The sequence below is a fragment of the Oncorhynchus masou genome, chromosome 26 (assembly GCF_036934945.1).
Source record: "Oncorhynchus masou masou isolate Uvic2021 chromosome 26, UVic_Omas_1.1, whole genome shotgun sequence".
In the NCBI taxonomy this organism is placed as follows: Eukaryota; Metazoa; Chordata; class Actinopteri; order Salmoniformes; family Salmonidae; genus Oncorhynchus; species Oncorhynchus masou.
In genome coordinates this window covers 1,288,320-1,312,272 of record NC_088237.1, presented here as the reverse complement: position 1 = coordinate 1,312,272, position 23,953 = coordinate 1,288,320, and the positions used below count along the sequence as shown (strand labels likewise).

Genomic DNA, 23,953 nt, shown 5'->3' with positions numbered 1-23,953 from the left:
TATTTTTGCGTCCAAATGATATAACAGCATTGTAGGGAGAAATGTAATACAGTCGTAAGAATGCACTGCAACTCAAAAGCATGTAGACCGCAGCAGAAATCTCCTCAAGTTGTTTATACATTCTGTTAATTTGGAGAGGGGTGGGAACTAGGCATAAACACAACTTCCAATAAACAATTAACTAATTACAAAAGGCTAGATATGAGTCTCATTCTGACAGTATTAAGAAACCTCATTACAGCTAACCTCTCATACATTCAAAGCAATGAGAAAGAAAACATTATGATAGGGACCATATTTCAGAGTTGTGTGAGGATATCATCTATTGAATCTCTGTAATTTTAGACATGATGAATGTAGCTATCGAAATCTATTGTATAAAATGTTATAATAAAATAGGCCTAATGAAGCATGCATGCTTAGCCTATGTTGCAAAGCTATTTGTGCTGGCTATCATCTAGTCAAATATTAATATAAATAAAGACAGCATTTTAAATTTAATTTGTTTCGCTTTGAAAGTTTTAATAGATACAATTGTGTCCACCAAAAAAGCAAAAAAGACGAAGTGCTTGTGTTATTGTTGCCTTGTCCGCACGACTATGAACAGTGCAGCATTTGGCCACAAGAGCGCGAGCCTGAGCCACACCAGATGAGGGGAAGGTGACAACATTCGCGTGCCTTTTAGTCCGAAAGATTGTGGGTAAAGTAAAACATTCCATTTCTAACACTGTCAAAGCCACACCGGAGGCTGTCAACAGCTTACTTCCACACACTTCAGCATCTCTCCGTCTTGCACGATGATCCCCGACAACCAAGATATCAGACACACAGTTGGTTTTTATTTCATTTTTCTGTTGTTCGGTAAGTATTGTTTAACTTGCCATTCTTTTTGGAGTTATGCACATTTTACTGTTGCTTTGTGTGGCAAGTGGCTGCTTTAAGCAGAGAGTAGAACAAGCACGGTGGCTCCATGTCTTGTTATGGGGACACCGTGTTGCACATCTTGGAAGAGCTAACGCTAGCTAGCCATGTAGCTTGTCAGCAAATGACTGGACATTGCGCATTTTTGCATCAGGTTAGGAACTTAGAAACTCCTAATTGGAGAAGTTACAGTCTCGAATGACTGCTGGTGTTAAATTGTGTTTTTAGTTAATTGTGAATTGCACAAACACATGTTTTTACTACGACAGCTAAGAACAAGCTGTGGAAGCTAGCTACTGTATATTGATTACATTCTAAACTTCCTGACCAGGGGCATATTCTTTACGCCGATTCTGTTGCAAAACGTTTCTTAAACGGGAGTCAACGGAACGAAACAGGGAGGGACCTCAATTAATTTGTCCAATATAAACTCTGGTTTTGGCTCTGTTTGCTTCCGTTTGGTTCTTAAGGTAAACGGTTTCTGTAATGAATACGCCCCAGTGTTTTGCTGGCTGCTGAGTGCGCAGTTTATGGTGTGCAAGTTATCTTACATTCTATGAAAATTACTTTTAAAATTGTAACTGTGCGGTTACGTTTGAATAGCTACATTGTACTCATTGATTACTCCGACCAATAGCTCAACGTGATGCATGTGCGACGCAATTAGCACAGCGGCTAACTGTAAATTAGGTCTCATATTGCATCATTATTCTGCCAATAAAAGTTGAGGAAACAGATTAGCAATACCTAAAGACTGCAGCCAGGAATAATGCATTATGATGTGGTTATGCATTGTAAGACTTGTCATATACATGTATGACCCATAGGTAGCAATATGATCAAGATCCATGAACCTGACTAAATAATATTTGTTAAATAAGAATGTTATTCAGCAAACCTGGGTTCAAATACTATTTGACATCTTTAAATACTTTGAGGGGCAGGTTTCCTGGACACAGATTAAACATAGTCCTTGACGCTATCCAATGGATTGTAATCATTTGTTGGTAAAAAAGTGGAGGTTTTAAAACGTTTTAATTGGCTCCATGGCTCAGGCAGCCAAGTGTATGCTTCGGTGAAAGCTGTTTGGCTCAGCTAAAGATGATCTATTATATTGCTCAGCTCAGATGCGACTTGTGAAGAGGAATAACTTTGCTGGTGTTTCTAATTAATAAACAATGCCATGCTGGTGGGTGGTAACATTCAAATAAAACCCAGCCCTCAAAAGAACCACAGACTGAAAAGTATTAGCACATCATATCATGGGAAATACACGGCATTGGCATGGAAAATATCAGAAGTTTCCACTACAGATTTCCCACTTCAACCACAAATATATCATACTTTGACTTAAAACTATGACTTATTGACTTAAATTATTGTGCAACATCACGGGTAGGCTAAACTATGGGCATTGTCTTTCAGCTGAATTTTTTAAAATTTCTGCTCTTGTGGGGATTTAATCAAATAAGATTTGAACCCAGGTCTGCTATTCATTATTCACCGTAGTGGTTACAGATTATCTCACAAATTGTCCACGCTGTACTAACGGCCTCATGGGAATTCATGTAATTGTTGAATGGTATAAGTGAATGGAATAGATTTTACAAGAATGTATCTGTAACACCACCGATTTGTAGATTAGCCTATTGTGTGGGCAACCAACTCACTTCCTTGTGGTTATTGTCCTGCCTAAGATTGGGATTGGGAGTTCGATCCCTGGCCTAGTCATACCAAAGACTGTAAAAAATGGGTCCCAATGAATCTCTGCTTGGCACTCAGCAGATGGATTGGCAGGGGTAAGGTCCCACGATAGACTAGCATCCTGTCCAGGGGGTATATTTGTACATCAAACTGCCTCACGCTACAGAAACAGGATATGGTTCCTGCTCATATGAGCTGTTCCGGCTCCTACCTACATATGAGCAGATCATTGCCTTGCTGTGGTTCAAGCAGATCTGACCCTGCCATTTAGTTAAGTAAAAAACTGAGGGATGAGGAAATGTAACCACTTTCAAATTCATAGGAGGAGCTATGGATGCATAGCCTGGCTAACAGGACTCACGTGCTACACAGTGAAGATTCAGTTTGTTGGTGCACTATTCACACAGAAATTGGCTTGTTTTGATTGGTTCTGTTTTTTCCCCTGGGGATTGAGAACTCTCCTTGTTTGGATTTGAAATTCCCACAGTTGTATTGGAAGGGGGGTTGCTCGGTGTGTAAGTGGTTGTCCACATCCACATAGAGTGCGAAATAAACAGAGGGGAACTAATCAGTAAAAAAGTACAGCCCCAGCAACTTTGTTACAAGTGCGAAATAAACAGAGGGGAACTAATCAGTAAAAAAGTACAGCCCCAGCAACTTTGTTATCGTTTTTTTTTGTGTGGACGAAAAGGAGGTGAGGTGCGTTGAGAAGTGTGGTTAAAAAAAAATGTTCAGTACATATTCTGCTGTTCTATTGCGTGAGCAATGATGTCCGAGGGAAACAAACTGTGTTTGTTTTTTGAAGCAACTTCTTTGTTGTTTATATCCCAAACGGATGTGGCAGTTTCACCATTAAGGATTCCAGGTTTAAATACACTGCTCAAAAAAATAAAGGGAACACTTAAACACAATGTAACTCTAAGTCAATCACACTTCGGTGAAATCAAACTGTCCACTTAGGAAGCAACACTGATTGACAATAAATGTCACATGCTGTTGTGCAAATGGAATAGACAACAGGTGGAAATTATAGGCAATTAGCAAGACACCCCAAATAAAGGAGTGGTTCTGCAGGTGGTGACGACAGACCACTTCTCAGTTCCTATGCTTCCTGGCTGATGTTTTGGTCACTTTTGAATGCTGGCAGTGCTTTCACTCTAGTGGTAGCATGAGACGGAGTCTACAACCCACACAAGTGGCTCAGGTAGTGCAGCTCATCCAGGATGGCACATCAATGTTTCACTGAATCTCCGTTTGGCTCTTTGGTAACAATTAGGCTGGTAAAATTTTAAGTTGAGGTGAATGCTCATGATCATCTTTATTCTAGTTTGCTTATATATTAGCTGATCAGAAACATTTTCTACCATGTTATGTAGCATAACAAGTAGCCTGTCCTACATCTGACCAAAAGCTTGTCTGATAATCAATCATGTCGTACTCCTGACCAAAAGCTTGTGACTTGTCTAATTATCTATCAATGTGATTTTGTTTGTACTGTATCCTTGTCTGTATATTTGGTTAATTGATCTCTAGCTAGGCAAGTGTTGGTGGTAGCTCATTTATTTGTTTGTCATCTATCACTTATCAGAAACATTTAACATGCAATAATGTAGGGCTGGGCGATATGGACAAAATTGTGTGTCGAGAGCACTGGTTGAGGGAATTTCAGCAGCCAGCCGAGCAGCGTAGTAAAAACTTTTTACCAGTCATAGGTAGGCTGTTTAGATTGCCAGTATGCAGACACCCATTTCCAACCCTTTTGCCATAAAACATTTGAACACTGTATAACTGATAAAACTGGAAAACAACTTTAGGGGCACTAGAATGTGTAGATAAAGTACATTGAGGTGGTTTAAAGTAAACTACATTTTAATGTTGGTTTTCCTCATGGATTACCGTATCAAGTGAAGGGTTTTACGCATGCACAGTTCTTGGTTCTCGAGCGCTGAGCAAGTGGACATTTTAAATGGAAGTTATGGAACTCTCTCACGTGCTTATGTTATGGGAAAAACTCAACAATGAAACTGGCATTAAATGTGGAGAATGATACAGTTGCATCTGTTGGCCATCAAGTAGGCTATACTTTATATGCAGTTGTAGGCTACTGTAGCCTGAAATAACGATATCGCCGCAGCCATTGTGTAGCCTACCTGGAGCTGGCAAACCGATTGAATAAATAGCCTATAGCTTCAGTAGATTTTAGTTGTGTTGTTAAGCAATTATTAATAGTCATGTTTAATTAATTAAATTGGAAGGTATCAATTGTGATCATGTTCATATTTCTCTGAAATTAGATGTTGGCCTATTAGGGGGCTTTGGGATACCTGCATCTAGCTCAGCAAACCATAGTAAAGTTGAATAGTCAGTAGCCTATGCCTATTGTAATGACAAGTCAATCTTGCAAATATCTGGCATATAATAATTGCACAACTGACAGAAAATATCCTAACATTTGTTTTTTGAAGTTTGTCCCAGTGTTTCTTGCACAGAGATTTCAAGACCCTCTGTCCAACTTTCATCACTCAAACTCTTTATTGGATATATTTGAGGGGTCATTGGGCTAGATTTAGGTGTGGTATTATCAGGTTGAATAGCTAATTATGTTTGCTCTGACGTAGTACATTGATTATCTAGCTAGTGATTAGCATTAATGATTAGCATTAATGATTAGCATTAGCGGCTAACAAGATTTAGGCCCAACTTGCTAAGAAAGGAGAAACTAGTTGTTTGCAGATGTAAGAAACACAAACTATTAGTGTAAATATAGAACGCTAGTGGATTTATATTAAGAAGCAATGTGAAAACAGCACCGTTGTCATCAACATTGTTTCATGTGCTGCATTGACCATGCAGAGACTGAAGTTTTTCGTGGTCGAGGTTCAAGAAATGCACTTCTTCTTCTTTGGTATAGTCTCGTTGGCAACAATTATATGTGCATTCCGTCACCTACTGTACAGGTGGATAATAAAGATCCGAAATGTAGACCATTTGCAACTGGTTGAGGTGCATCCACCTCCATATCTTCAGAACTGGGGCCTCTTGCCCCTTAAACTCTCTTCACCGCCTCTACATAGGAGATTTGCTGTACAGCCCTGATCCTTGATACCTCAATCTCTTTCACCCTAACAGGCTGACTACATCGCTCGCACGAGCGTTGCAAAATACATTTTGAAATATATATATAAAATTATTGCACCCACACTGCTCGCGCGTGACAACAAGTGTCTGCGTTGCCAAGGGCTAAAATAGTTGTTGCGACGCAAGTCCTGCCACTCCCATCGCCTCATTGGTTATACCCACGTGGGTGACTGAAAGACGAACGAGGTCAGTAGCGGTTATGAAAGTTGCCAATCGCAATATAAAGTCAAGAGAAGAAAAAGGCTGGAAGGAGGAGTGATGACTAGAAACGATTCGTTTGACCATTTATGCGTGGATTAATTGGCGGAGTAGAGGACCTTGTACATTTCAGGTAAAATAACAACCCAATGTTTATCTCAGGACAAAATAGCTAGCAAGTGCAAGCAAGCAGGCTAAATTGCCATAAATGTTTAATGCTTTTCGACCTGTCCCCATATTAATATAATTGTTTTTGAGTTTATTTTGATATTTTAACCTGCGTGTCGTGATCGCGTTTGGTGGGGGGGGCAAAATCAATTTATGCACGATGGCGCATGCTCGCAAATATGATCCCCCACCACAGTTGCAACATTTTACATTCAGACACTTCAATAAAATATTCCTTCCATCTGCAAACACTTGACACATGGCCAAACGTTTTACACTTCTTGCACTGTATCTTATAGCTTCGGTACTGGGTAACTCGGTGGGTGCTAGCTAGCTGTGAAGATCAGGAGTAATGGTCCAGGGGTTATGGCAGGAATCCGCCGTTGTAGTGGAGAGACAGTCCGATACTGAAAAAAAAGGGTCTGGTACCTGTGCAGAAGGTAAAGGCCGCTAACAATGACTAAATAGCTTGTAGCTGGTTAGCTTCTGATGGCTCGGTGGTTCTTGTTGTAAGGTCGAAAAACTTAAAAAAATAGCGGTTCTGGTATCACGTTGGGTGAGGCAGGTTACCGGAAGGTATAATTGAATTAAAATGGAAAAGAGATGTATACAAAAAAAAAACGAGAAATACAAAGTACACAAGAGGACGAACAAAACATGTCTGCACTGCTACGCCATCTTGGATCAAGTGTCAAGTGTCTGCAGCTGCTGCTGCGTTAGAGCTGTCGTATGCTAAAAGATGAATCCTGTTGCCGCTAGTGTCTGCAGCTACTGCTGCTGAGTGTCTGCAGCTACTGCTGCTGAGTGAGCATCAGTACGCTAAAAGGTGAATCTTGGTGCCTCTATTGTCTGCAGCTACTGCTGCTGAGTAAGCCGCTGACACTTTTTTTTTTTTTTTTTTTTTTTTTTTTTTACTGCCTGGCAACCCCGAAAAACCCACCCAGTCCGAATCACAATGTTGTGCACAAATTTCTTTATATCCCTGTTAGTGAGCATTTCTCCTCTGCCAAGATAATCCATCCACCTGACAGGTGTGGCATATCAAGAAGCTGACTAAACAGAATGAATATTACACAGGTGCAGCTTGTGCTGGGGACAATAAAAGGCCACTCTAAAATGTGCAGTTTTTTCACACAACACAATGCCAAAGATGTCTCAAGGTTTCAGGGAGTGTTAAATTGGCATGCTGAATGCAGGAATGTCTACCAGAGCTGTTGCCAGAGAACTGAATGTCCAACGTCGTTTTAGAGAATTTGGAAATATGTGCAACCGGACAACTGAATACCACGTTTAACCACGTCAGCCCAGGACCTCCACATCGGGCTTCTTCACCTGCGGCATCATCTGACACCCGCCACAGGGACAGCTGATGAATTTGTGGGTTTGCACATCTGAACAATTTCTGCACAAACTGTCAGAAACCGCCTCAGGGAAGCTCATCTGCATCCACATCCGCTCGTCATCCTCACCAGGGTCTTGACCTGACAGCAGTTTGGCGTTGTAACCAACTTCAGTGGGCAAATGCTCACCTTTGATGGCCACTGGCACGCTGGAGAAGTGTGCTCTTCACAGAGAATTTCCGGTTTCAACTGTACCGGGCAGATTGAAGGCAGCGTTTATGGCGTTGTGTGGGAGAGCAGTTTGACGTTAACGTTGTGAACAGAGTGCCCCCATGGTGGCAGTGCGGTCATGGTGTGGACAGGCATAAGCTATGGACAACAAACACAATTGCATTTTATCAATTGGCTATTTGAATGTGTACAACAATTTGTCCCAGCTCCCGCCAACATCTAGCAACTTCTCACAGCCATTGAAGAGGAGTGGGACAACATTCCACAGGCCACAATCAACAGACTGATCCACTCTATGAGAAGGAGATGTTACGCTACATGAGGCAAATGGTGGTCACACCAGATACTGACGGTTTTCTGATCCACGCCCCTACCTTTTTTTTGTAAGCTATCTGTGACTAATAGATGTTTATCTGTATTCCCAGTCAAAGAAATGTGTGCACTGTTCACAACACAGGCTTTTTTCAAACACCCATTATTAAATGAACTTAGGCTGCAGTGATACTGTTATTGAATCTTGTCCTTTGCCTAAGCTACTCATCACAGTAGGAATTGTATTGTTAGTCTGCATGCAATGCTTTATTATAAAGGTGATTCATTCATTCATTAGGTCAGTATCCCCTGCTCAAAAACTTCCCACGTCTATGAGAATTAAACTATTTTTTTTTCTGAGTAAATGGGTATATCTTAAATTGAAATATCCAGAAAATATTATATATTGTTCCTTTAATTTAGTTTGCCTGTAAAAGTTGCGCCTCAAGCAGCTCTGATTCTCAATTCTCTCTCAGATTCTCATTTAAATAGTCAGACGGTTGTAAATATCACAAAGTAGGCCTTCAATGAAGATGGAGGAATCTTAACTTTAAGTCACCTAACCCAGCTCATTAGCATAACTTTTGACAGGATTTATTTTTCTTAATCAAGGTTCTTTAACTTCTTGAGGGAAAGGTTATTGCGAGATTCTGCATCTTGTCTGATGACTTTTAACATGAGTCAACAAAGTAAAAGTTGGCCTTGGTGTGAGTGTTCCTACTAATTACCAGTGACACTGACTTGGATTCATAGTCCTAAGCACCTGACGAGAGAACATGCATTTTGATATTTCGATGTTACAGCATTATTTATGATCGGCAGTGGGAGACTTCTCGCGTGACACAACCCATTATGTCCACACTGCATCTAACTGTGAACTAGACCTAGGCTAAATCCTGAGGATTTTTTTACAATTCTATTTTTATTTAGTCACATGGTCGCAGATGTAGTTGCAGTGTATATACTTAAGCTCCGAGCTCGAACAATGCAGGTGTGAATGAAACAATAAAAGAATTTCATAAAATACACTGAGTGTACAATACGTTAGGAATAGCTTCCTAATATTGAGTTGCACCCCCTTTTGTCCTCAGAACAGCCTCAATTCATCAGGGCATCGACTATAATATTGACTCCAATGCTTTCCACAGTTGTGTCAAGTTGGCTGGATGTCCTTTGGGTAGTGATCCATTCTTGATACACACAGGAAACAGTTGAATGTGAAAAACCCAGCAGCGTTGCTGTTCTTGACACTCAAACCGGAGCGCCTGGCACCTACGACCATTCCCCGTTCAAAGACACTTAAATTTAGTCTTGCCGATTTAACACTCAGAATGGCACACATCTCATTCGCCTCAAAGCGTAAAAATGATTATTTAACCTGTCTCCCCGTCATCTACACTGATTTTGAAGTGAATTTAACAAGTGACATCAATAAGGTATCACAGCTTTTGCCTGGATTCACCTGTTCAAACTATGTCAGGGAAAGAGCAAGTGTTCCTAATGTTTTGTACAGGCATTGTATACATGTTTACAGATTGCACTAAAACCTAATCCAGGTGGTGAGTCACAAATGGACTTGATCTTTTAGCAAATAGGGCTATCTAATGTATATCACCCCTACCTTGTCACAACACATTTGATTGGCTCAAATGCATTGAGGAAAGAAATTCCACAAATGAACTTTTAACAAGGCAGACCTGTTAATTGAAATGCATTCCAGGTGACTACCTCATGAAGCAGGTTGAGAGAATGCCAAGAGTGTGCAAATCTGTCAAAGAAAAGTGTGGCTACTTTGAAGAATGTCAAATATTAAATATATTTAGATTTGTTAAACACATTTTTTACTACATGATTCCATATGTGTTATTTCATTAGAACAGAGACCTGTTTTTAAAGTCTTCACTGTTATTCTACAATGTAGACAATTAGTCAAAATAAAGAAAACCCCTTTTTAAGTAGGCTTTTCCAAACATTTGACTGGTACTGTATGTATAGTACATTCTGGAAGTATTCAGGCCCCTTGACTTTTTCCACATTTTGTTAAGTTACAGCCTTATTCTAAAATGTATTAAATAAATGTTTTCCCTCCTCAAACTACACACAATACCCCATAATGACAAAGCAAAAACAGGTTTTTAGAAATGTTTGCTAATTTATTAGTTGCAAAACAGCAGTACCTTATTTACATAAGTATTCAAACCCTTTATGAGACTTGAAATTGACCTCAGGCGCATCCTGCTTCCTTTTTCCCCCCCTTCCTTTCTACAACTTGATTGGAGTCCACCTGTGGTGAATTCATTAGACATGATTTGGATATACACACACTTGTCTATTTAAGGTTCCACAGTTGACAGTGCATGTCAGAGCAAAAACCAAGCCATGGGGTCAAGGGAATTGTCTGTAGAGCTCCAAGACAGGATTGTGTCAAGGCACAGATCTGGGGAATGGTACCCAAAAAATGTCTACTGCATTGAAGGTCCCCAAGAACACAGTGGCCTCCATCATTCTTAAATTAAAGAAGTTTGGAACCACAAAGACTAACTAGAGCTGGTCGCCCAACCAAACCTGAGCAATCGGGGGAGAAGGGCCTTGGCCAGGGAGGTGAACAAGAACCCAGTGGTCACTCTGACAGAGCTCCAGAGTTCCTCTGTGGAGATGGTTGTCCTTCTGGTAGGTTGTCCCATCTCTGCAGCACTCCACCAATCAGGCCTTTATGGTAGAGTGGACAGACGGAAGCCTCTGCTCTGTAAAAGGCACATGACAGTCCGCTTGGAGTTTTCCAAAAGGCACCTAAAGGACTCTCAGATCATTAGAAACAAGATTCTTTGGTCTGATGAAACCAAGATTGAACCCTTTGACCTGAATGCCAAGTGTCACGCCTGGAAGAAACCTGGCACCATCCCTACGGTGAAGCATGGTAGTGGCAGCATCATGCTGTGGGGATGTTTTTCAGCAGCAGGGACGGGAGACTAGTCAGGATCGAGAGAAAGGTGAACTGAGCAAAGCACAGAGAGATCTTTGATGAAAATATCAGTGGCCCACCCAAAGCCCGGACTTGAACCGAATCGAACATCTCTTGAGAGACCTGAAAATAGCTGTGCAGCGATCCTCCCCATCCAACCTGACAGAGCTTGAGAGGATCTGCAGAGAAGAATTGGAGAAACTCCCCAAATTCAGTTGTGCCAAGCTTGTAGCGTCATACCCAAGAATCAAGGCTGTAATCGCTGCCAAAGTTGCTTCAACAAAGTACTGAGTAAAGGGTCTGAATACTTGTGATATTTTTGTTTTTTTCCATTTTATAAATGTGCAATAAAAAATGTACTTGGTTTTGCTTATCATTATGGATTATTGTGTGTAGATAGATGATATTGAATTCTTTCCGAATGCACTGTGTATGTGCAGTTGAAGTTGGACGTATACATATACTTAGGTTGGAGTCATTAAAACTCTTTTTCAACCACTCCACAAATTTCCTGTTAACAAACCATAGTTTTGGCAAGTCGGTTAGGACATCTACTTTGTGCATGACAAGTCATTTTTCCAAAAATTGTTTACTGACAGATTATTTAATTTATAATTCAATGTATCACAATTCCAGTGGGTCAGAAGTTTACATACACTAAGTTGACTGTGTCTTTAAACAGCTTGGAAAATTCCAGAAAATTATGTCATGGCTTTAGAAGCTTCTGATAGGCTAATTGACTTCATTTGAGCCAATCAGAAGCTTCTAAAGCAATGACATCAGTTTAATCTGAGGAGCAGCTGGATATGTTCTAAACCCTGGTGACAGTCAGTGTTTTACCATAAAGCTCTTTCCCTCATCCTAGTATAGAACCTAGTGTAGTTCATGCTCATCTTCATCAGCAGCGTGATTCATTCTATATTTTTACTTTTGTGTGTGTGTGCTACCAACCATGATCGATAGGACGTCCTCACAAAATCGATACATTTTCATGAAATAGGGCCTACCTTGGTTTTTCCCTGACCTTAACACTAACACTGCATTTTTCATGGGTATAGAAACCATTCCTAGTCCTCTCACTGTGGGTTGAAGGTGAAAACAGTTCTAATAAGGTGGCTTTCTTAAAAGGTTTGCCGTTGCACTGAGAAATAAAAGGGCAACCAGCTGAACAAATGTTGTCATCACGACCAGTCAGAGGAAATTGCTTTGAGGCACAGGAGGTCACGCATGCATGAAATGTGGTGACACATGAAAAGGTTTCTAACATAGTTCCCCTCTCTCTCAGACCATGCTCATTGCTAAAATATCAAAGGGAGTACTGAGCTGTCTCTCTCATTGTAAGTGAGTTGGAGAGTGGAGACATTGTTGAAAACAACAAGGCTAACCTCATTTTACTGCAGGGTGTGTAGTGAGGTGCTTATCAGTAGCGCTAGTGGCATCATGCAGGCAGTGCATGCCGAGCATGTGCAATTCAAATGGCTTTCCCCCTTTGTCTGTCTTCGCCCATCTTTCTCTAGGGACTGCCATGAAAAGATGGCAAGTTTCGACAGATGTAACAGAATGGGGAGTGAACTTTGATGTATTCCTGCAGAGAGCTGGGCTGGGTTGTTTGTGTTACATACTCTGATTAATCCATCATTAAGTGGATTTTAGACCTCTTCCCATTTCTCAACTATTCAACAAGACAGGAATTTCACGCTCCCAACTTTTGTAGTTTATCTTTGGAATAATTTACATGCTACTGTAACACCCCTTCCTCTCAGCCGATCAACTGAAACAAGACAAGCTGGAAGTGAAATTGGCCCCCTATCTGTGTGCTATTAAAAATCCAAGTGAAAACCCTTATTTTTTTCATGTTTTTGAGATCCTCTTAACAATCATATGCAATGGTACTCATCATTTTGCCCATTTTGTAATTTCATAATTTGGCCATTCACGTCACGTTTATGATCATTCCATAGTGGTTAAAGGGATACTTTGGGATTTTGGCAATGATGCCCTTTACTGTATCTATTGCCCTAGTCAGATGAACTTGGATACCATTTTTTTTCTCTCTGCATCCAGTTTAAAGGAAGTTAGAGGTAGTTACGTGAGCCAATGCTAACTAGCGTTAGTGCATAGGCTAGCTTGCTAGCAGTTACCATAGACTTCCAGTCTATGCGCTAATGCTAGTTAGAAATTGTGCTAACGCTAGTTAGCAACTACCTTTAAACCTCACGCAGAGACATACACATGGTTTCCACAAGTTTAATTTCTACCTGTAGGTAGGGGTGACTGCATAGATAATAAACAGCAAGTAGCAACAGTGTACAAAACAAATGGAGGGGGGTGGGGGGGTCAATATAATAGTCCGGTGGCCATTTTATTAGTTGTTCAGCAGTCTTATGGCTTGGGGGTAGAAGCTGTTAAGAAGCCTTTGTCCTAGACTTGGCGCTCCGGTACCGCGTGCCACGCTGTTGCAGAGAAAACAGTCTATGACTTGGGTGACGGAAGTCTCTGACGGGTGTCAGTGTGTTTCAGCCTTACTTCAGGATGGTGTGTGTTTGTTCGCCATACTGTAGGACTGTGTGTGTGTGTGTGTTTCAGCCATACTGTAGGACTGTGTGTGTGTATTTCAGCCGTTCTGTAGGACTGTGTGTGTTTTGGCTATACTGTAGGTGTCAGTGTGTTTCAGCCTTACTTCAGGGCGGTGGTGTTTGTTAGCCATACTGTAGGACTGTGTGTGTGTATTTCAGCCGTTCTGTAGGACTGTGTGTGTTTCAGCTATACTGTAGGTGTCAGTGTGTTTCAGATCTTCATCGGAATGCACTCCCAGGAATTTTCCTTGCCAAAAAAAACTATACCGATATTTATAATTTTAGCGACCTTTTTAAGCATTCTAGTTCAGTGAAATAGTTGAAACACACACACAGAGACCAAAAAGTTATTTTGTTGACATTTTCTTATGTCCCCATTTACGTAGGTTTACCAGTAAAACATAATCAAAATCTATTTCTTTCACTTACTTGCTGTGCTGTTTCGTTGTTCATTTGTTCAGTCTCAACCAGGAATTCATCATGCATGTCAACCAGTGAAGTTTCAGCTCTGTCTGTCCGTGGCCTCTCTTCCTCTGTGCGCAGTCACTCTGTCCGTTTCCATCTTGTTCAGCTGTGTTTGTAACATTTTTCACCTATACCCTGTTTCTTGTCTGCATCGAAGTAGCGGTCCTTGTACCTAAGCATTGAGCATGGTGGCGACACAGTAAAGAGGCTCAGAGAGAATGCCACCGACTCGCTTGCTCACAGCCTCTACAGTCGTGGCCAAAAGTTTTGAGAATGACACACATTAATTTCCACAAAGTTTGCTGCTTCAGTGTCTTTATAAATTTTTGTCAGATGTTACTATGGAATACTGAAGTATACTTACAAGCATTTCGTAATGATTCAAAGAGTCAATATTTGCAGTGTTGACCCTTCTTTTTCAAGACCACTGCAATCCACCCTAGCATGCTGTCGAATAACCTCTGGGCCCCACTGATGGCAGCCCATTCTTGCATAATCAATGCAATGCATAATTTGTGGGTTTTTGTTTGTCTACCCGCCTCTTGAGGATTGACCACAAGTTCTCAATGGGATTAAGATCTGGGGAGTTTCCTGGCCATGGACCCAAAATATCAATGTCTTGTTCCCTGGGCAACTTAGTTATCACTTTTGCCTCATAGCAAAGGCATTGTTTGTCACCAAACTGTTCCTGGATGGTTGGGAGAAGTTGCTCTTGGAGGATGTGTTGGTTCCATTCTTTATTCATGGCTGTTTTCTCAGGCAAAATTGTGAGTGAGCCCACTCCCTTGGCTGAGAAGCAACCCCACACATGAATGGTCTCAGGATGCTCAGCAATGCTTGCTGTTTGGGGTTTTAGACTGGGGCTATATAAATAGATTTGATTTGATAGAGGACTGAGGGTCTTCCAAATATTGAAAGTGTGTAAATAGTTGACCATGTTATTTTGTAAATGTGTATATATTTATTTATTTATGTATGTATATATATTTATTTATATATGTGTATATATTTATTTATTTATATATATGTGTATATATATTTATATATATTTATATATGTATATATATTTATATGTGTATATATATTTATATATGTATATATATGTATATTTATTTATTTATATATGTATATTTATTTATTTATATATGTGTATTTATTTATTTATATATGTATATGTATATATATGTATATATTTATATATGTATATAGATTTTTTTTTTTCCCTCCAATTGACTCAAATTATGTCAATTGGCCTATCAGAAGCTTCTAAAGCCATGTCATAATTTTCTGGAATTTTCCAAGCTGTTTAAAGGCACAGTCAACTTAGTGTATGTAAACTTCTGACCCACTGGAGTTGTGATACAGTGAATTTATAAGTGAAGTAATCTGTCTGTAAACAATTGTTGGAAAAATGACTTGTGTCATGCACAAAGTAGATGTCCTAACCGACTTGCCAAAACTATAGTTTGTTAACAAGAAATTTGTGGATTGGTTGAGAGAGAGTTATTTTTAAAGACTTCAACCTAAGTGTATGTAAACTTCAACTGTGTGTGTGTGTAATTTTGCACGCCCAATTTTTCAGTTTTTGATTTGTTAAAAAAGTTTGAAATATCCAATAAATGTCATTCCACTTCATGATTGTGTCCCACTTGTTGTTGATTCTTCACAAAAAAAATACAGTTTTATATCTTTATGTTTGAAGCCTGAAATGTGGCAAAAGGTCGCAAAGTTCAAGGGGGCCGAATACTTTCGCAAGGCACTGTATATATTCTAGCGTGTCTGGATATATATATATTTACCCCAAAAATATGGGTGATTTGAAATGATGCAGACAATTACATTGGAAGCAACATTCTTTCCGCAATATTATGCTGATCCACCCTCAAAAAAAGAAGAAAAAAAAGCCTCCAGCGGTTAATATTTATCCTTTCCTTAAAACATATAAAAAAACCTCGGTGTACCTTTAGACTTTCCGAAAGTAGGTTATAAGATAATGAATTTACAAGGAAAGTATGAGTGAGGGACAGCTATGTGATTGATGCAGCAGGCATTGTGGCGTAAAGCAAATATTTTGGGAAAAGTGGGAAAAAACCTATTGGACTTCATGGGAAGATGAAATTGACAATCATTAAAATAGAAACAAATACACGCAACATGGCCATAGCCTATTTATCAGCAAAATATTTTATGATCTACACAAAATACAAATTCTAACATTTGTAAAAAAATTTATTTATTTAAACACAAATACATTGCCTTCTGAAAGTATTCAGACCCCTTGACTTTTTTCCACCTTTTTTCTACGTTATATAAAAACCTTTGCAATTTTACACACCATAATGACAAAGCGAAAACAGGTTTTTAGATTTTTTTTTTTCTCACCAATTTATAAAAAATATAAAACAGATACCTTATTTCCATAAGTATTCAGACTCAGATCTGTCTTATATCTCTCAGATATAAGATGCACACTTAAGAACAAACTTATTTTTGATTTTTTTGGAGGGGGGGAACTATCTGTTCCATGTACTGAATCTGTTATTCAATGCGTTTGTATGGCCTAATAGCAGTAATGCCAATTATAATTGTTCATCAAATATATATTTTAGATTTTTTTGGAGATACTTCAAGGGTTCTTAATTTTATCTATTTGTTTTTGAATTTTATCCTTAGTATGACCTTCTTAAAACGATTCCATATCGCTTAGCAGAACCCCCCCCCCTCCCCAGGCTTAGAATGTTTAGTGCCAAAAATAAATATATATAATGTTTCCTGATCTTATATCTCTCAGATATAGGATAGACACTTAAGAACAAACTTCCATTGGATTTTTTGGGGGGACTATCTGTTCCATGTTGTCAATCTGTTATTCAATGCGTTTGTATGGGCTATTAGCAGTAAGGACTAAAGTAATTTTTTATCAAATAGACTCTTATGATTACAAGCATGATGCAGCCACCACTATGCTTGAAAATATGTGGAGTGGTACTCAGTAATGTATGGTATTGGATGTGCCCCAAACATAACACTTTGTATGCAGACAGAAGTGTAATGGCTTTGCCACATTTTTTTACAGCAAAGGAGAGGGAGGTGTTGTCCAGACTGTTTTCATGGTTTCACGGCATGCCAGTGGGAGGCAGTAGCATGTGACCCAACTGAGGTTTGTGACTACTATGATTTGCCTTGGTACACAATTCAATTGCAGTAATTCTGTTAGTAAATTTTTGGTAATTTTTTAAAAAAATTTTTTTTTTTTTAATCCTTTATTTAACCAGGTAGGCTAGTTTAGAACAAGTTCTCATTTACAACTGTGACCTGGCCAAGATAAAGCAAAGCAGTGCGACACGAACAACAACACAGAGTTACACCTGGAATAAACAAGCGTACAGTCAATAACACATTAGAAAAAAAGAAAGTCCATATACAGTGTGTGCAAATGGCGTGAGGAGGTATGTCAATAAATAGGCCATAGTAGCAAAGTAATTACAGTTTAGTAGATTAACACTGTGAGTGATAGATGAGCAGATGATGATGTGCAAGTAGTGATACTGGTGTGCAAAAGAGCAGACAAGTGAATAAAAACAATATGGGGATTAGGTAAGTAGATTGGGTTGGCTATTTACAGATGGACTATGTTCAGCTGCAATGATCGGTTAGCTGCTTAGATAGCTGATGTTTAAAGTTAGTGAGGGAAATATAAGTCTCCAGCTTCAGCAATTTTTGCAATTTGTTCCAGTCACTGGCAGCAGAGAACTGGAAGGAAAGGCGGCCAAAGGAGGTGTTGGCTTTGGGGATGACCAGTGTGATATACCTGCTGGAGTGCGTGCTACGGCTGGGGGTTGTTATCATGACCAGTGAGCTGAGATAAGGCTGAGATTTACCTAGCATAGACTTATAGATGACCTGGAGCCAGTGGGTCTAGCGACAAATATGTAGCGAGGGCCAGCCGACTAGAGCATACTGGTCGCAGTGGTGGGTGGTATAAGGGGCAAAATAACAAAATGGTAACAAAACGGATGGCGCTGTGATAGACTGCTTCCAGTTTGCTGTGTAGAGTATTGGAAGCTATTTTGTAGATGACATTGCCAAGGTCGAGGATTGGTAGGATAGTCAGATTTACTAACGTAAGTTTGGCAGCGTGAGTGAAGGAGGCTTTGTTGCAAAATAGAAAGGTTTTGGTTTTACTAGTGTTTATAGCAGTTGGAGGCCACGGAAGGAGTGTTGCATGGCATTGAAGCTCGTTTTGAGGTTAGTTAACACAGTGTCCAAAGAAGGGCCAGATGTATTACAGAATGGTGTTGTGTGCGTAGAGGTGGATCAGGTAATCACCCACAGCAAGAGCGACATCATTGATATATACAGTGAAAAGATTCGGCCCGAGAATATAACCCTGTGGTACCCCAATAGAGACGGCCAAAGGTCCAGACAACAGGCCCTCCGATTTGACAGACTGAACTCTGTCTGCAAAGTATTTGGTGAACCAGGCGAGGCAGTCATTTGAAAAACCAAGGTTATTGAGTCTGCAGATAAGAATACGGTGATTGACAGAGTCGAAAGCCTTGGCCAGGTCGATGAAGACGGCTGAACAGTACTGTCTTTTATCGATGGCGGTTATGATATCGTTTAGTACCTTGTGCATAGCTGAGGTGCACCTGTGACCAGCTCGGAAACCGGATTGCATAGCAGAGAAGGTACGGTGAGATTCAAAATGGTCAGTGATCTGTTTATTAAGTGGGCTTTCAAAGACTTTAGGAAGGCAGGGCAGGATGGATGTAGGTCCATAACAGTTTGGGTCTAGGTTGTCACCCCTTTTGAAGAGGGGGATGACCGCGGCAGCTTTCCAATCTTTAGGAATCTCGGACAATATGAAAGAGAGATTGAACAGTCTAGTAATAGGGGTCGCAACAATGACGGTGGATAATTTTAGACAGAGGGTCCATATTGACTAGCCCAGCTGATTTGTAGCGGTCCAGGTTTTGCAGCTCTTTCAGAACATCTGCTATCTCAATTGGGGAGCTGGGGAGGCTTGGGCAAGTGGCTACGGGGGGTGTGGAGCTGTTGGCCAGGGTTGGGGTAGCCAGGAGGAAAGCATGGCCAGCCGTAGAGAAATGCTTATTGAAATTTTTGATTATCATGGATATATCGTTGGTGACCGTGTTACCTTGTCTCAGTGCAGTGGGCAGCTGGGAGGAGGTGCTCTTATTCTCCATGGACTTTACAGTTTCCCAAAACATTTTGGAGCTAGAGCTACAGGATGCAAATATCTGTTTGAAAACGCTAGCCTTTGCTTTTTTGACTGACTGCTTGTATTGGTTCCTGACTTCCCTGAACAGTTGCATATCGCGGGGACTTTTCGATGCTATTGCAGTCCGCCAACAGATGTTTTTGTGCTGGTTAAGGGCAGTCAGTTCTGGATTGAACCAAGGGCTATATCTGTTTTTCGTTCTACATTTTTTGAAAGGGGCATGCTTATTTAAGACGGTGAGGAAATTACTTTTAAAGAACGACCAGGCATCCTCGACTGACAGGATGAGGTCAATATCCTTCCAGGATACCTGGGCCAGGTCTTTTAGAAAGGCCTGCTCGCAGAAGTGTTTTAGGGAGCGTTTGACAGTGATGAGGGGTGGTTGTTTGACAGCAGACCCATAGCTGACGCAGGCAATGATACAGTGATCACTGAGATTCTGAATAAAACAGCAAAGGTGTATTTGGAGGGCAAGTTGGTCAGGATAATATCTATGCGGGTCCCCATGTTTACGGATTTAGAGTTGTACCTGGTGGGTTCCTTGATCATTTGTGTGAGATTGAGGGCATCTATCTTAGATTGTAGGACTGCTGGGGTGTTAAGCATATTCCAATTTTGGTCACCTAACAGAATGATCTCTGAAGATAGATGAGGGGCAATCAATTCACTTACGGTGTCCAGCATACAGCTGGGCGCTGAGGGGGGGGTCTATAACAGGTGGTAACAGTGAGAGACTTATTTCTGGAGAGATTCATTTTTACAATTAGAAGCTCAAACTGTTTGGGCATAGACCTGGAAAGTATGACAGAACTTTGCAAGCGATCTCTGCAGTAGATTGCAACTCCTCCCCCTTTGGCAGTTCTATCTTGACAGAAAATGTTGTAGTTTGGTATGGAAATCTCAGAATTTTTGGTGGCCTTCCTAAGCCAGGATTCAGACACGGCAAGGACATCAGGGTTGGCGGAGTGTGCTGATGTAGTGAGTGGCCCCATCCAATGATACCCCCGGACAGGGCCAAACAGGCTGGATATAACCCCACCCGGTTTGCCAAAGCACAGCCCCCACACCATTCAGTGTGTTGTTCAGAGCTATCGTTACTGGCTTATCCCCACTCTAACTAGTGGCCTGTTCTCGAGGCTGCATGCATACACTGTTTTAATTTGAAGAGAATCGAACGTTGTCAATAATTTAGTAAGAGTTACACTGTACCATGGCCATGGATGATGTTTATTTCAGACCAGGGTTGTGTTCTCTAGGCACCAAACTAAAGCCAGACTGATATATCGGTTGACCAATATTATCTACTGATGTTGGCCATTTTTGGCTTTTACAGATATATCGGTATCGATCTTTAAACCACAGATATTATTTAAAACAAAATGGGGGCTCGTCCGGGATCTTGTTTCCCACGCTCTAATCACCTACCCTGAAGCTCTGCTGTGCCCAGATATTTGAGTGTTCAAGAGACAATTTTTGTAGTAGAGTTTCTGTCATTGACATCCACCCAGAGGTGTTATAAGGTTGGAGAAATCTTTTTAAAAGTTGCATTAACACGCAGGCTTAAACATTTTTTTTTTAAAGCCATGGACTTTAAGTTGGAAACATTTGTGAAAAACCATACATGGGAGATGCTAGATAAATGTACAAAGGCAAATCTGCTCATCATTGAGGGTCAAGCAGTTGGAAGACTACACCCCGTAGACAGGCAATTGAGGGAGTCAGAACTAAAGGCAAAGTTGGAGCAACATAAACTAATGTTCGAGGGAAAGACGAGGTGCAGCCAAACATAAAAAATGTGAGAATGCCATTCGAGATAGATATGGAAGCACTCTACATCCAGTCAGGCCACCCTGTACCCTCTACGGAGTTTGATCTTGGTCGGAACAGCTGGCTTGTACCACCTTTCAACGAAAAGGAGGTGGAATTGTATTTGACTTTGTTTGAGCAGATTGCCATGTCTCTAAAATGGCCAGATGATATCTGGTCACTACTCCAAAGTGTTCTGGTGGGAAAAGCTCAGAAATTGTCAGTGGTGGGAAAAATACCCGATTGTCATACTTGAGTAAAAGTAAAGATAGAAAATTACTGAAGTAAAAGTGAAAGTCACCCAGTAAAATACTAATTGAGTAAATGTCTAAAAGTATTTGGTTTTAAATATGCTTAAGTATCTAAAGTAAAAGTATAAATTATTTCAATTTCCTTATTTTCAGCACACAAGACGGCACAGTTGTCTTTATTTGTTTTTTTTACGGATTGCCAGGAGCATACATTTAGATCTGAAGCTGTTAGTAGCCTCAACACACACACAGCAGCCTGCTAATGTCCAATTGACCAGTGTAGAAAAATAAAGGGAACACTTAAGCAACATAATGTAACTCCAAGTCAATCACACTGTCCACTTAGGAAGTAGCACCGATTGACAATACATTTCACATGCTGTTGTGCAAATGGAATAGACAACAGGTAGAAATTATAGGCAATTAGCAAGACATCCCCAATAAAGGAGTGGTTCTGCAGGTGGTGAATACAGACCACTTCTCAGTTCCTATGCTTCCTGGCTGATGTTTTGGTCACTTTTGAATGCTGGCGGTGCATTCACTCTAGTGGTAGCATGAGACGAAGTCTACAACCCACACAAGTGGCTCAGGTAGTGCAGCTCATCCAGGATGGCACATCAATGCGAGATGTGGCAAGAAGGTTTGCTGTGTCTGTCAGCGTAGTGTCCAGAGCATGGAGGCGCTATCAGGAGACAGGCCAGTACATCAGGAGATGTGGAGGAGGGCAACAACCCAGCAGCAGGACCGCTACCTCCGCCTTTGTGCAAGGAGGAACAGGAGGAGCACTGCCAGAGCCCTGCAAAATGACCTCCAGCAGGCCACAAATGTGCATGTGTCTGTTTCTGACCGTTTGAGCAGACTCCATGAGGGTGGTATGAGGGCCCGACGTCCACAGGTGGGGGTTGTGCCTACAGCCCAACACCGTGCAGGACGTTTGGCATTAGCCAGAGAACACCAAGATTCGCAAATTCGCCACTTGCACCCTGTGCTCTTCACAGATGAAAGCAGGTTCACACTGAGCACATGTGACAGTCTGGAGACGCCGTGGAGAACGTTCTGCTGCCTGCAACATCCTCCAGCATGACCGGTTTGGCGGTGGGTCAGTCATGGTGTGGGGTGGCATTTCTTTGGGGGGCCGCACAGCCCTCCATGTGCTCGCCAGAGGTAGCCTGACTGCCATTAGGTACCGAGATGAGATCCTCAGAACCCTTGTGGGGACCATATGCTGGTGCAGTTGGCCCTGGGTTCCTCCTAATGCAAGACAATGCTAGACCTCATGTGGCTGGAGTATCAGCAGTTCCTGCAAGAGGAAGGCATTGATGCTATGGACTGGCCCGGCCGTTCCCCAGACCTGAATCCAATTGGGCACATCTGGGACATCATGTCTCGCTCCATCCACCACAGACTGTCCATGAGTTGGCGGATGCTTTAGTCCAAGTCTGGGAGGAGATCCCTCAGGAGACCATCCGCCACCTCATCAGGAGCATGCCCAGGCGTTGTAGGGAGGGCATACAGGCACGTGGAGGCCACACACACTACTGAGCCTCATTTTGACTTGTTTTAAGGACATTACTTCAAAGTTGGATCAGCCTGTAGTGTGGTTTTCCACTTTAATTTTGAGTGTGACTCCAAATCCAGACCTCCATGGGTTGATCAATTTGATTTCCATTGATAATTTTTGTTTGATTTTGTTGTCAGCACATTCAGTGTATATTCTCAAAACTGCTGTTTTGATCCTCAGTATTGATTTGGAATCCTCATGCGAATTCCTCTTTTACTTTTAATCGATAGCGTTAAAATGAGATATTACAAACTTCCATAGATGGTGGTGCACACACACCGCGCATAGTCAGTTAATGCATTTTTGTACATCGCGCTGTAATGTACAATTTACCTTATTTTTTAAAAATGTTTGTGTGGAATTTGAATCTGGTTTTTAGGGCGGCACTAAAGTTATCTTCAGAAGTAAACAGCAGCTTTTGAGATGATGGCTTGCAGTGATGACACAAAAAATGAATGTATTCAGTTGTACAATTAACAAGGTATCCCCCTCACCCTGTTCTACACCTAATGGAAAGAGGCTGTACAACACAGAATGAGTTGCATAATGCGTCTATGTTACGTCATGACATGTCACAATTTAACGTACAGCGTCACAGGGGTCAGTTTTTTTCAACTGTTCTCCAATACTTTCGGGCTATTACCATGTCAATCAATGCTTGAATAGAAACGTAGTTCACACCCCAGATTTTGATGCCAGCACAGTCACTACAGTCCCATATAGTTTTCATTGCAGCCTCGTTTGAATGCCGCGGTTGCGCAAATTTGTACGGAATGGGTTCATCAACAGTACTATCAGAAACCAAACACATACACACACACACACACACAGGAAAGAGCTTCCTCCCCGAGGGGACTGTTAAATATCCTGCTACGATGGGCCCCAATGATGTTTCATTAGGCAGGTTCCTCTATACTGAGCAGAGTCGTGACCGTGAAGCCCTCGGACCAATCGATATCTTTGGTGTACATTGCCATCAACCAGTCTAATGGGGCCGACTTGCCTATTTACATGAAGGGTAAATTAATAAGCAAGTGATTTCAGTGTCACGTTTTGTCTTGTTCTTTGCAGTTCC

The 23,953-nt window shown here is 41.1% G+C and overlaps 1 protein-coding gene across 2 annotated transcripts in view; it reads left to right on the top strand.

The window, feature by feature from the left end:
- Positions 1–629: 629 nt before the first annotated feature.
- LOC135514621 (beta-1,3-glucosyltransferase-like) overlaps positions 630–23,953 on the top strand; it is a 110,623-nt gene continuing 87,299 nt past the window's right edge. The window contains exons 1-2 of one of the 2 annotated variants that reach the window (XM_064938052.1): positions 630–861; positions 23,950–23,953. The exon at positions 23,950–23,953 is cut by the window's right edge and continues 40 nt beyond it. In XM_064938052.1, the coding sequence (XP_064794124.1) occupies positions 798–861; positions 23,950–23,953 (68 nt within the window). In that variant the 5' untranslated portion in view covers positions 630–797. Of the gene's footprint in view, positions 862–17,105; positions 17,176–23,949 lie in introns of those variants that run through there. The other variant, XM_064938053.1, reaches the window with a different exon arrangement.